The sequence below is a fragment of the Sinocyclocheilus grahami genome, unplaced genomic scaffold (genome assembly GCF_001515645.1).
Source record: "Sinocyclocheilus grahami isolate Dianchi unplaced genomic scaffold, SAMN03320097.WGS_v1.1 scaffold16.1, whole genome shotgun sequence".
Lineage (NCBI taxonomy): Eukaryota > Metazoa > Chordata > Actinopteri > Cypriniformes > Cyprinidae > Sinocyclocheilus > Sinocyclocheilus grahami.
This window is the reverse complement of record NW_015505195.1, coordinates 5,337,502-5,349,558: the sequence shown is the minus strand read 5'-3', so window position 1 is coordinate 5,349,558 and position 12,057 is coordinate 5,337,502. Positions and strand designations below refer to the sequence as shown.

The window sequence follows — 12,057 nt, the reverse complement described above, 5'->3', positions numbered from 1 at the left end:
CATTTTTGAACTCTCTGCATCTATTGGATCAACTGCAGCAAAAATTAGTAGTACTCATTAGGCATTTACAATAAATGTTAGTATATAATATCTTTTATGTTAATATATAAATATTGTTTTTTTTTTATATTTCCTTTAAATAGTCTCTCTCCCAAAAATGTAAGAAAAAGCCAAATAAAAGCCAAATTTCCTGCCAGTCATCTTGTAGTCAAAGGTGAGCTCTTCTCCTGCTTTGATCCCTTGTTTTGCAAAGAATGCGATTCTGGGAAGTCGTTCATTTAAGTTGTCAATTAAAACATTATAGACCTGCAAGTTTGGATCACACTGGGAAAACAATGGTAAAGATTTATTAATTTCATGCTTTGTGAAGTTTTACTGTTATAATGTTAATAGATTTATATTTGTATAGATTTTATTTATTTAAAATAGACAGGATAAGTAACTGTTTTCTGTTTAATAGATTTTTATTTATTCCTGTGATGGCAAAGCTGAATTTTCAGCAGCCACTCCCCAGGATTTTCAGTGTCACATGAGCCTTCAGATATCATGATTTGGTGCTCAAGAAACATTTCTTATTATTATCAATGCTGAGAACAGTTGTGCTGCTTAATATTTTTTGTGAAAACTGGAACAGAACTTGTTGTAACAGTGTCTTTGTCACTTTTTATCAATTTAATAAATATTTTAAAAACTCTTACTGGCCCCAAAGGGGTAATTTTTTAAAAATAGGTTTTATTTGTTTTCTACTGAATGTTTTTAAATATCCCAAAAAATATCTATATATGAATACTGGTTACTATAATGCCCAAATTTGTTAACTATTAACATCAAGAAAACACATATTCATGCAACATACCTTTTATAAATAAATATCACTTTACAAGAATCCGTTCCAAATTACTTGATAGAGAGGCCAGATGATGTGTACAGCTAGTTAGTGCTCACGCTGTGGTTGACAAAGTGAGAGATGTTTCCGTAACGAGCTGCTTCAATGGTGTAGACATCATCCACATAGTCCAGATCAAACAGGTAGGTGACGCCCTGCTTATCGTACACCACTCCTCTTCTCTCTGCTTCCTCTGTCGTGATGATCTGATGCAACACACAGCTGACAGCAGGTTAGTAATTAACATTCACAGAATAGGATTCAGCCAAATTAAACAATTTATAGGGATAAAAAAAAATCTGTCATCATCTACTCACCCTCATGTCATTCCAAACCTCTATAACTTACTTTCTTCTGTGGAACACAAAAGAAAGTATTTTGAAAAATGACTGTGTACCATTTCTCGGCTGTGAAATGGGTTTAATGTCATTTCATTGTATAGACATAAACAGCTGAAACATTCTTCAAAATATATTTTTTGTCGTACTTGATATATTATCTGTTATATTTAATATTTTTGGTGTTCATACAAATTTGGAATGACATTTCTTGGGTGAACTATCCCTTCAATTTGCTTACCTCTCCAAGATACTCCATAACGAAGCTGTTTTTGTAAATCCTCTGCAGTGTCTGCACTCCCCACCCTCTGCCATTGGCTGTTTTTTAGATGCACAGATCGTACTGAATACCTTTTTGCACAACCCTATTTGCACAGTCTGGCCCACATCGGCACTTGTCCTTTTTAAAAACATAACAAACTGAAATGATAGTCAGTGCTCAAATTTAAGGGGGGTCTCCCCCCCATAAGAAGTAAAAAAAAAAATATAGACTTAAAATCGTTTGGTTTGATATCTGCACCTTTCATCATGGTGTGTTAAATCTCTTACCTTTAAAAAACTCAGATGACAGAGTGACCCACCTCCCATGAACATGCAGTTGTCTGCCTTCCCCATTGTCCAGTGAAATCAGAAAGACACACGAAACACAAGAATTATGATTAAGACCCCTTAGCTGTCAGGATCAAAATAAGTTCATACCCACTTATCTGTTTTCAGTTTAGGTGCAATCAGCTGTTTCTTCGATAGGCAACTGTGTATAAATAGTTATGCCAAATCTATACCAGGTTGGCTTCCTATTACCTAAGCGATGTATTTCTGAGCTCACTTTTTAATGATTGACTTAAAGTCACCATGAAATCAAAATTGAAAATTCTTATTTTTTATGGAATACTGTAGTGTTTATTATAAATAATTTATCCATGCATTTCATTATTTTTTTTTTAATTCATTTGCCCTCCTAATCTTTAATCAAAAAGTTAACCTCCCCTCCCCCTCAAAACGACTCATCTTCTCTTCCGGTCACGAGCTATGGCGCAAGGGCGGAGCTAGTGACGTGAGGGGTAAACGCTGGGATAAACGACAGGAGAAAAGCTGAAGATGATGTTTCACTTTATAGCACTGACACCAGTCATGAGGGAGAAGGTTACTCCTAAACATTGAAACAAATTAAATTTATTCATTCATTAATTCATGCTTGGGTATCGGCTGTGAATCCAGTGGAGAGAAATCCCCCACCACTAACTGCAAACTGGCATTCAGATCTGCCTCCATTTTGTTAGCAACACCCCAGCTTCCAAAGATCCAATCAATTCCCGAAGGACGAAATCAAGTCCCGCCCTCTCATTTCTGATGCCGTTTCACTCAGATATACGTCACAGTAGAGAAGAAAAGACAATCAACTTCCATTTCATGCCGACTTTAAACTGTCCCTGTGTCTCAATGTTCATACTATCCATCCTAAACAGTATGTGAGATTAGAATAAGTGTGTCCCAAAGCATAGTATGTTGAAAAGAGTATGCCAAAAGTCCCTGGATGGTCTACTATTTCAGGGCGATTTTTTAAGTGTGGATTCGTGCACACTCTATAATGGCTAAAATTGCCCACAAACCATTGCGCTTTGGCGAAGGATTCGGTCCAGGACTACAAACACGAATAAAACAGGTTAACAAAAACTACAAATGTGGTGGATGCGCGCAATCGATGGTAGAGAGGTTTACAAAAAGGGGTTTGAGTTACTAATAATCAACATTTAACTTGGTAAAACAATATTGATTTATTGTTATCCGTGTTATATTTCATCTGCAACAGCAATGTGAACTTTTATAAACATCCATTTGGTCGTTAACTTTTAAATGCATCATTATGCAGAAAATATGAGCTTCTCTGCATGAAAGACCCGCGACTGGCAGATCAACGAGCTACTTCTTTTCTCTCCAGTACGGTAGGAAGTTAAATGAAATGAAATGTGGAGGATGTTAACTGTGACAAGATGATTGAGAGGCCAGTTTACAGTGACAGGGTGCTTGTGCCAGGTGCGACAGAGTGGTCAGCATGCGAGTACTAATGGAAATTAACTTACAGATTAATAGGCGGCAATATTATAATGAGATCCCTTTGCAACGTCACCAAGGGAGCAAAATCAGACATGCTCTTCTTCTCCGACGCTTGCAGAAAAAGGCTTACCAAAACAAAGTTCCTGGGTTAATCTTTTTCACGTTTCCTTGGTTGGTAGATGCACCAGGGACCTGATTATAGCACTTAAAACCTGGAAAAGCCAGATTTTCATGATATGTCACCTTTAAAGACGCAAGTGTGTGACGTGATAGTATGTCCCAAAGCTTGCCTACTCTTCTACTACACACTCAATAGTGTGTACTTTTTCTTCACCAAAAGAGTACATACTTTAAGGGCGTAGTATGAGTAGGCACATTGAGACGCAGCAGTAGGGTGACAGGTAGGGGGCCAAGTCTATCTTCCCACCATGGCCGCGGGAACTAGGGGTGCTGAGGGTGCAGGGGTGCACACCACTGTATAATTCAATTCAATTCAAGTTTACTTGTATATCGCTTTTCACGACACAAATCGTTGCAAAGCAGCTTTACAGAAAATTAAGTTTCTACAATGTATTTAGTAGTAGCTTATCAGTGGTGACTATGTCAAATTGATGTACATATGGCAGAAATGTATGGTAAAATTCAGTTAATGACGTAATCAAACAGACGATGAACACTTTTAACAGCAATAATTATATGTTGTATGTAATACAACACATATGTAGTAATATGTAAAAATATTTGTGGGTGTGTAAAGTACAAAAGTTAAAAAACGACCTGTAGTGCATTTGAGTAAGGGACTTTTATATTAAAATCAGTGATTGGAAGACTGGTTGGAGACATCCGGAAGTCGAGCGACAGATATACTTCGTATACACTTTGGTAGACATAAAGGGAGAAAGGCAGGATGACTTAAAATCGAACTTTTCCTAATATAATTTTTTTTTTTTTACATTTACTAAATAAGCACGTGCTAGTAATTTAAATAAAATGTAAGGGCTTATTCGTGCCATTTTGGAAATTAAACTTTTTTTGCACGATAGTCTATGGCCTAAACACGATTTAAGCTAACGTTACTGAAAAGAATCTGTGTATCATGAGTAGGCACATTGAGACGCAGCAGTAGGGTGACAGGTAGGGGGCCAAGTCTATCTTCCCACCATGGCCGCGGGAACTAGGGGTGCTGAGGGTGCTGAGGGTGCAGGGGTGCACACCACTGTATAATTCAATTCAATTCAAGTTTACTTGTATATCGCTTTTCACGACACAAATCGTTGCAAAGCAGCTTTACAGAAAATTAAGTTTCTACAATGTATTTAGTAGTAGCTTATCAGTGGTGACTATGTCAAATTGATGTACATATGGCAGAAATGTATGGTAAAATTCAGTTAATGACGTAATCAAACAGACGATGAACACTTTTAACAGCAATAATTATATGTTGTATGTAATACAACACATATGTAGTAATATGTAAAAATATTTGTGGGTGTGTAAAGTACAAAAGTTAAAAAACGACCTGTAGTGCATTTGAGTAAGGGACTTTTATATTAAAATCAGTGATTGGAAGACTGGTTGGAGACATCCGGAAGTCGAGCGACAGATATACTTCGTATACACTTTGGTAGACATAAAGGGAGAAAGGCAGGATGACTTAAAATCGAACTTTTCCTAATATAATTTTTTTTTTTTTACATTTACTAAATAAGCACGTGCTAGTAATTTAAATAAAATGTAAGGGCTTATTCGTGCCATTTTGGAAATTAAACTTTTTTTGCACGATAGTCTATGGCCTAAACACGATTTAAGCTAACGTTACTGAAAAGAATCTGTGTATCATTCGATCATTCGTTTTTTGATTTAATATTGAAAATAGAAAAATGAGAAAACGGCTCCTTTTTCGTTTTTTTTCCAAAAAACGAGAAACGAGAATTCGGCTTAAATTTACGTTTTTAGTTCATGGGTGGAAAAATGAATAAACAGCTTGAATATTCGATTTCTACACGTGGGCGGGAATTAAACGCCCCTTTCTGCTGATTGGTCAGCCGAAGATCAAACCGTGCCTTCATCAGTTCTTCTGCAGTATCACGCAGCAGAATAATAGTCCTCCACTGCTGCAGTTGTATGGATTAATAACCCATTTTATCAATTTCAAAATTTTCATCAAACAAACAGGGAAAAGCTTTCTTCAGTAACAGGAACTTCGGTAAAGTCAAAACCCTGGGAAAAATGATTAATGTTTCCCAATTATAAAATGTGGAACGCTTTTATGCAAAAGTCACACATTAAGTATATATATAAATATATATCTAGTGGGTACGGAAAGTATTCAGACTCCCTTAAATTTTTCACTCTTTGTTATATTGCAGCCATTTGCTAAAATCATTTAAGTTAATTTTTTTTCCTCAATGTACACACAGCACCCCATATTGACAGAAAAACACAGAATTGTTGACATTTTTGCAGATTTATTCAAAAAGAAAAACTGAAATATCACATGGTCCTAAGTATTCACTCATATATACTCATTGTTGTGACACTCATATATTTAACTCAGGTGCTGTCCATTTCTTCTGATCATCCTTCAGATGGTTCTACACCTTCATTTCTTTGCAGTATATGATTTTAATACATCGCAAATGTGGGATGCCAAATGTAAAATAATGTAAAAAAACAAAAAAAAAAACAGCAACTGCCTAACTTTCTCATATTTAGCATCAAAAACTGCCTGATGATGGTGGTATTTGCAGCTCAACAGCTTTGGCCAGTTAAAACAGTCTTATGACTGTCAAGTGGTTCCTCATGGTCTTGTGTGCTTGTAAAAGGGAAATGCAAAAGATTACACACATCCTGCTTCAGAGCGTATTAGAGGAAGTGAACTTCACTCACAATGGTTCAGTTAACAGTCAAATGTACAGATCAGAAACTAAACAGCAAAAGCATACCTGATGGCTGTATCGTTTTTTTTTTTTTACTACAGAATGAATTGATCAGAATGGCTTGCTCATGTTTGAATACAATACCTTGGATTTGTTTAGTCATTGGCAAGTCAGACCTCATTGGACTGCTTTATACAAACAGCCTTTGATAAGTACTTTATTTTCCATTCACAAAAATAATTTTGTTTTGATGGTCAGTAAAAAAAGCCGAAAATTCAAGGTATATAGAACTTCCCTGAATAAAAAGACATTCAAAAGTCAAAGTCCAAAATGATGGACCAAAGGCAAGTGCAGCAGATCAGCAGGAATCAGCCAGTATGTACATTTGTGTGTATCCAGCAGGGTATTTTTTTTTTTTAAGACAGTCACCCCTGTATTGGTCAAAACTCTTCTGGTTCGCCCACCTCATCCTCGGGAATTACAAAACCATCCTGTTTAAAAACAGAAAACCACAGAACTCAGCAGGCTGAAGACAGTTTAGTGTGAGACTGTCTTTAAACACTTATATACACTTACGTCTGTGGCGTACAGAATATCCACAATCCTTTGCAGTGTAGGATCACCCTCACCCTCTTTCTCTTGGCAGATGAGCTCAATGTTTCTCAGTTTGCCAAAGTAGAAATCCCTTTCCTTTTCCATGTCAGCAATAGTAGCCTTCAGGTCATTTATCTGCTCAGATGAGCATAAGCAAATAATGACATATATTTTTATATAACAATAATAAACTATTATTATTATCATCATCATCAATTAAATAATATCTACATATATATATAAAAAAATTTTTTAAATAACAACAAAAATTACTATAATAAATTAAAACCATTAAAAAATACCTCAAATTAAAAAAAGTATTTACCCTTTATTTACCCAAATTTCTTGTAAAGTCTTACCGTCTGAGTAAGTGCTCCTTTCTCTTCATCGCCGCCGCCTGTTCCTGCGCCTCGCGTTGCAGCTGGAGCTGCCTTTGGTGCAGATTTAGGTGCTGTGGCTGAACGCTGTGGAGCTGAACATCAAGACCACATCCATCACCTTGCTATATATACATACTCATCAACCTGCCTTGAGGATAAGGGTCTATTATTCTAGCTTCAAATTGACTAACTGAATAAATTATTAAATGGTTTCATTTCATATATTGAAGCTGAAATAAAAAAAAGAAACTTAAAAATAAAACTTTTTTTTTTTTATTCCACCAACAAGTGCTATAGACCCAAAAGAGAACTGCATGACTGTCCTTTTGTGCAGTACTTGGAAATGTAGGAATCACCATAATGTAAGAAAAATGCCCAGAGGTGAAGCAACCTTGTAGACAATGTGCTTGAACTAAAACTCACAGTTCTCAATTTCTTACCAACAGGGGCCATTGGCTTGACTGCAGGTGTGATGCCTGTGTCTGAAGCGAAGAGACAAATCCATGCACAGGCAACGTAAGGCTCCAGTTATTCTCAAACATGTAAAAACAGCTAAAGCATGTGCGACTGGGTCACGCCCACATATTTTGGGGTCATAATCCATAACAGCTGCAGCTGTCATGCACCTGTTAGTATTAGGACAGCTAGCTTCCGACAATAACGCCCCTATATGAACTAGGACTATATAAACCCAGAAAGGCTGATATGTTGATAATTATTTATAACAATGATAAACCATTATATAAATATTAGTAGGAGATTTACGTTATGCTCTTTTCCCATTGGGATAAACCTTAGAAAGGCTGCAATGGTATTGAGAACTTCCTGTTGGTTCTTTCTCTTTACCTGAGCTGGGTTTCTTTGGCTTGTTAGCTGTAGCTGCTGCTGGACTCTGACTGGTTGGCATTTCTTGTCCCAGCCGAGCAGCCATCGGATCATATTCCTTTCCATCATAATTTGCATCGAAGAACTTCTTAAACCATTGCACAAACTCAAAGTTATCCTGGAACTTGCCCTTCACAAGCTTGTCAACAGGAATAATCTGCACAGAGACAAAAAATGTTTCAAAATAGCAAGTAAAAAAGTAGTTACACCTCACATATCGTACATTATAAATATATTTTGCATAGCAAAATGGAACATGTGATTTGTGCGCTAATGAATTTAACTGGTTGACATACTTTGCTAACTCCCATCTTTTTGAAGCTGCCTTGAAGGAGTTTGAAGTTATGGATGTATTCGTGCTCAAGTTTGGCCTGGAATTTGACTTTCTTCAGTGGAATACATGATGGGAACAGCATGTCCATGAAATGACAGTAAGCAGCACCTTAAAACACATGAATAAAGACACAGTCAGCAAATAATAAAATAACATAACATAAAATCATTAAAAGTAGAAAAAAAAGTCACGCAGGTCCCAATTACACAAAAAAACACTTTAATTCTTCCTGCACTGTACTATCTTTGTCTATTCCCTCACTAAAATGTGCTAACCGCTGACCCAGATTTTGAAAAAATTAGCATGCAAATGGCAGTCAATCCAGGACCCACTATACTTTATGTTTAACTCTTAAAACTCTGCCAGCAATTTAATGGTGCTCAAGTTGTGTGTGTGAAGTGAAGAGGACAGACAGCTGGTCACTGACCTGAGCACAGTTGCTCGATCTTGGCATGGTTCATCTGTAAAGACTCGTTTATCCATGTGAGCATGTCATGGCGGCTGAGGTTTTCACTTGTCACTGATGTGGAGTACACGTTCACAGCCATGGCTGGGACAAAAGCGATGCTTTAAAGCCAAAGACACTTTTCCGCTGAAGCTGTTGGAGAGAGAGAGAGAGAGAGAGAGAGAGAGAGGGGGGGGGGGGGCCCATTTATCTTGGCATGGTTCATCTGTAAAGACTCGTTTATCCATGTGAGCATGTCATGGCGGCTGAGGTTTTCACTTGTCACTGATGTGGAGAACACGTTCACAGCCATGGCTGGGACAAAAGCGATGCTTTAAAGCCAAAGACACTTTTCCGCTGAAGCTGTTGGAGAGAGAGGGAGAGAGAGGGTGAGCTCATTTAAAGTTAAAGCCTCATTTCCTTAAACACACATTCACACCCTTCAGCCCATCTACATCATCATTTTTACTTCCTACTTAATGGCACTTCAATGTGTGGCTGTATATTTATATCCAGGTTAAGGTCTGAATCGAGCAACGTTACTTACGGGATAAAAATATGTTATTTAAAAAAAATGTTAGGTTTCCGATATAACGTTAACGTTCCTCTTTAACGTCAGTTAAAGTTTTCAACTAATCTGTCAGAATTTTTAATAGTGTATTCATATAAACAGTTCATGCTGAACTTATATATTCTAACCGTTGTTTTTAAATACTGAACATTTAAATCATAACATTAGATGACATGTGTAGTCCAAAACTACCAATAAAGTATTGTCTGTGTTCAAATCAATCAAATCAACGCCTTTAACTTACATTTGGTTCTGAAAGTCCAAACTATGATGGGATGCGAGTGAAACGGGCTGCAGATTCACCGGCGTGCCGCTCGTAAAGTGCCGCTTCCTCAGCAGGCTGGAAAATAGGCTGTAAACCTGAAACCACAGCAGTTTACAAACTATGCACAGATGTCAAAATAAAAGTCATCATAAACAGTTTGTTAACTACTTCAATCGGTCAAAATAAAAGTAATAAACAACAAAATAAATGTCGCCATTAAACGCATAAAACAAAAATTTTAGTTTAAAGTTTTGGTAAATGTAATAACATAAAAATATGCAAATTCCAAACATTACATTTGTTATGTATATTTCTACTAATCTAACTTAATCTACTAATATGTGTGTGTGATACTAAAACTTAAAGTCACTACAAGCTATTAAAAATTATTTCTAATTCCATGGACTCTTCTAAGCCAGAGCATCACAGTTTAAAAGGTTTTCCACCACAGTTATTTTCCATTTTCTATTACTGTTATGTTTCTATTAACATCTTGTGAGTTACTTAATCTATTACCTTATCTCATCTATTAAATATTATTTTTATTAAGCTAAATTTTAAAGTATTTGAGTAATTCACCTCTCGCTTCTTAGAACAGTACTAAACCAGCAATATATTAGGAAAATATTAAGTCAAAGCAAGGAGAAATCTGACACATTAGTCTGAAGGACTGAATGCTTAGTTTTGTGGGTTGATAAAACACTTAATAAACTGAAAAAGACAGATAAAAAAAGGTTGGTGCGATTTATTTTTCATCACTGATATTAGTACAAGCATGGAATATTAAAGCTAGGTAAACAGACTATGCAAAATATCAAAAGATATTAAAACAAAACCTGTCTTGTCAATCATCAGTTCAGGAAAACATTCTATATCTACATACATCATTAGCATTTCATTTAGCACCAAAAGACATCAGGGTTTTGAAAAACCCATTCAACGGGGGAAAAAAGAAGAAGAGGTATTAAAGGCAATTTCAAGGGTACAAATATATAGTATATTCTGTTCACAAAGAATGGAATAAAAATAATCAAGTGTGACCTTAAAGATCCCGGTCCTATGAGGCCTGCTGGTGTTGAGAAGACCTGAGGGAGTTATTCCTTATGACACAATACTGCACCTCTGAATTACACATGGACCATCATTTTACAATTACATGTAACACAGCACCAACACGGGTCTTACTGGGAATTTCTAAAGCTTTGCTACAAGACATACACATCCAAAAGGCATCAAGACATACGTAATCCAGTTATTGATCTTTCACCAAAGCACACACACCTCAAAAACAACAAAAATTTGTTTAAACAAGCTTAGTTTAAGTCACTTAGTATCATGTTTTAGAAAACTTCCAAAAGCTGAAAATCAGCCTTGACTAGGGTGACCGTATGCTGCCTTTTTCCACAAACATGTCCTGGCTGGGATTTCTAACTTGCCTAAAATGTCCAGGTTTTGGATTTTCCTACTGTTTTTGTACTTGCTGAAGGTAATGACTGAAAAGAAATCAGACCAATAGCACGCAGGCATTGTACATAATCGATTAGTCGTGGCGTACAAGAAGCAGGGATCTACGGAGTATGGTCAAAACAATGCAAATACGTGTACATAAAATGCATGAGGACTACAGACAGCATGTCAATAGGAAAACAAAGCCAAAGCCTGGACAATTTAGAAACCCAGTGAGAATATGTCCAGGAAAAAGAGGATGTATGGTCACCCTAGATTTGACCTGTGACAAAGTCAGAACCACAAATCACCATGATCTGCATAATGCTGAAAACACACATGCTAAACAACTACAAAGAAAACACTATTTATACACACATTATGAAGCACCTAATTTCACATTGAGAGTGGACCACAATTGGTAACGAAATGTATTCGGAGACATTTCAAAAGTAAGATACAATTTGGTCACTTGCACTAGACAAATGCAAAGTAGCCAAAATTCTTCCCTTTAAAGTCATCTAAGGTCATGCCAGTTACAATCAGCTCTACATTTTTTTTTCTACATAAAAATGTAGCATATCAATGTGTAGGCACTTATTCAGTTTAAGCCCTTGATCACACTGCACCATGTTGTACAAAAAGTCTTCAAAGTTAACACAGTGACTTAGATATTGTGTAATGCTAAATCCTCACCAAAAACAGCACAAATCAGTGCTGCAGTGGCCAGTTTCAGCCAACAGGTTCAAATCAGAAGTGCGTACAGGTAACAAATGGGGCAAAATGGAAAAAGGGTTGATGACCTGTCTGTTGTAAAATGATGACAGTATGGTCTAAAATGCTAGCTCAAGGCAAAAAAGTAGTCTTAAAACGGCAACGTCGCTCTGCAAATTGATAAAAAATAATCAAGATTACCTTTTAAAAAAAAAGAAAAAAAAAAAAAAAAAAAAAAGGCAACCGTCAACTCACATCTATAAAT

General features: G+C 36.4%; 2 protein-coding genes across 3 annotated transcripts; both read right to left on the bottom strand.

Moving 5' to 3' along the window:
* Positions 1–891: 891 nt before the first annotated feature.
* LOC107549593 (histone-lysine N-methyltransferase SUV39H1-A-like) lies at positions 892–1,608 on the bottom strand. The gene is made up of 2 exons (XM_016230745.1): positions 1,466–1,608; positions 892–1,108 (listed from the first exon to the last, which is right to left on the bottom strand). Exons 1-2 carry the CDS (start codon positions 1,537–1,539, stop codon positions 931–933), a joined length of 252 nt encoding a protein of 83 aa, XP_016086231.1. The 5' UTR covers positions 1,540–1,608; the 3' UTR covers positions 892–930.
* A 4,956-nt stretch (positions 1,609–6,564) lies between these two features.
* Positions 6,565–8,956, bottom strand: LOC107550524 (microtubule-associated protein RP/EB family member 1-like). 2 transcript variants are annotated; one of them, XM_016231831.1, is made up of 7 exons: positions 8,779–8,956; positions 8,314–8,459; positions 7,979–8,174; positions 7,573–7,614; positions 7,112–7,224; positions 6,735–6,887; positions 6,565–6,649 (listed from the first exon to the last, which is right to left on the bottom strand). In XM_016231831.1, the coding sequence occupies exons 1-7, from the start codon at positions 8,897–8,899 to the stop codon at positions 6,599–6,601; spliced, it is 822 nt and encodes a 273-aa protein (XP_016087317.1). In that variant the 5' UTR covers positions 8,900–8,956; the 3' UTR covers positions 6,565–6,598. The 2 variants fall into 2 exon arrangements, with proteins under 2 accessions (XP_016087317.1, XP_016087326.1); XM_016231840.1 differs by lacking the exon at positions 7,573–7,614.
* Positions 8,957–12,057: the final 3,101 nt, after the last annotated feature.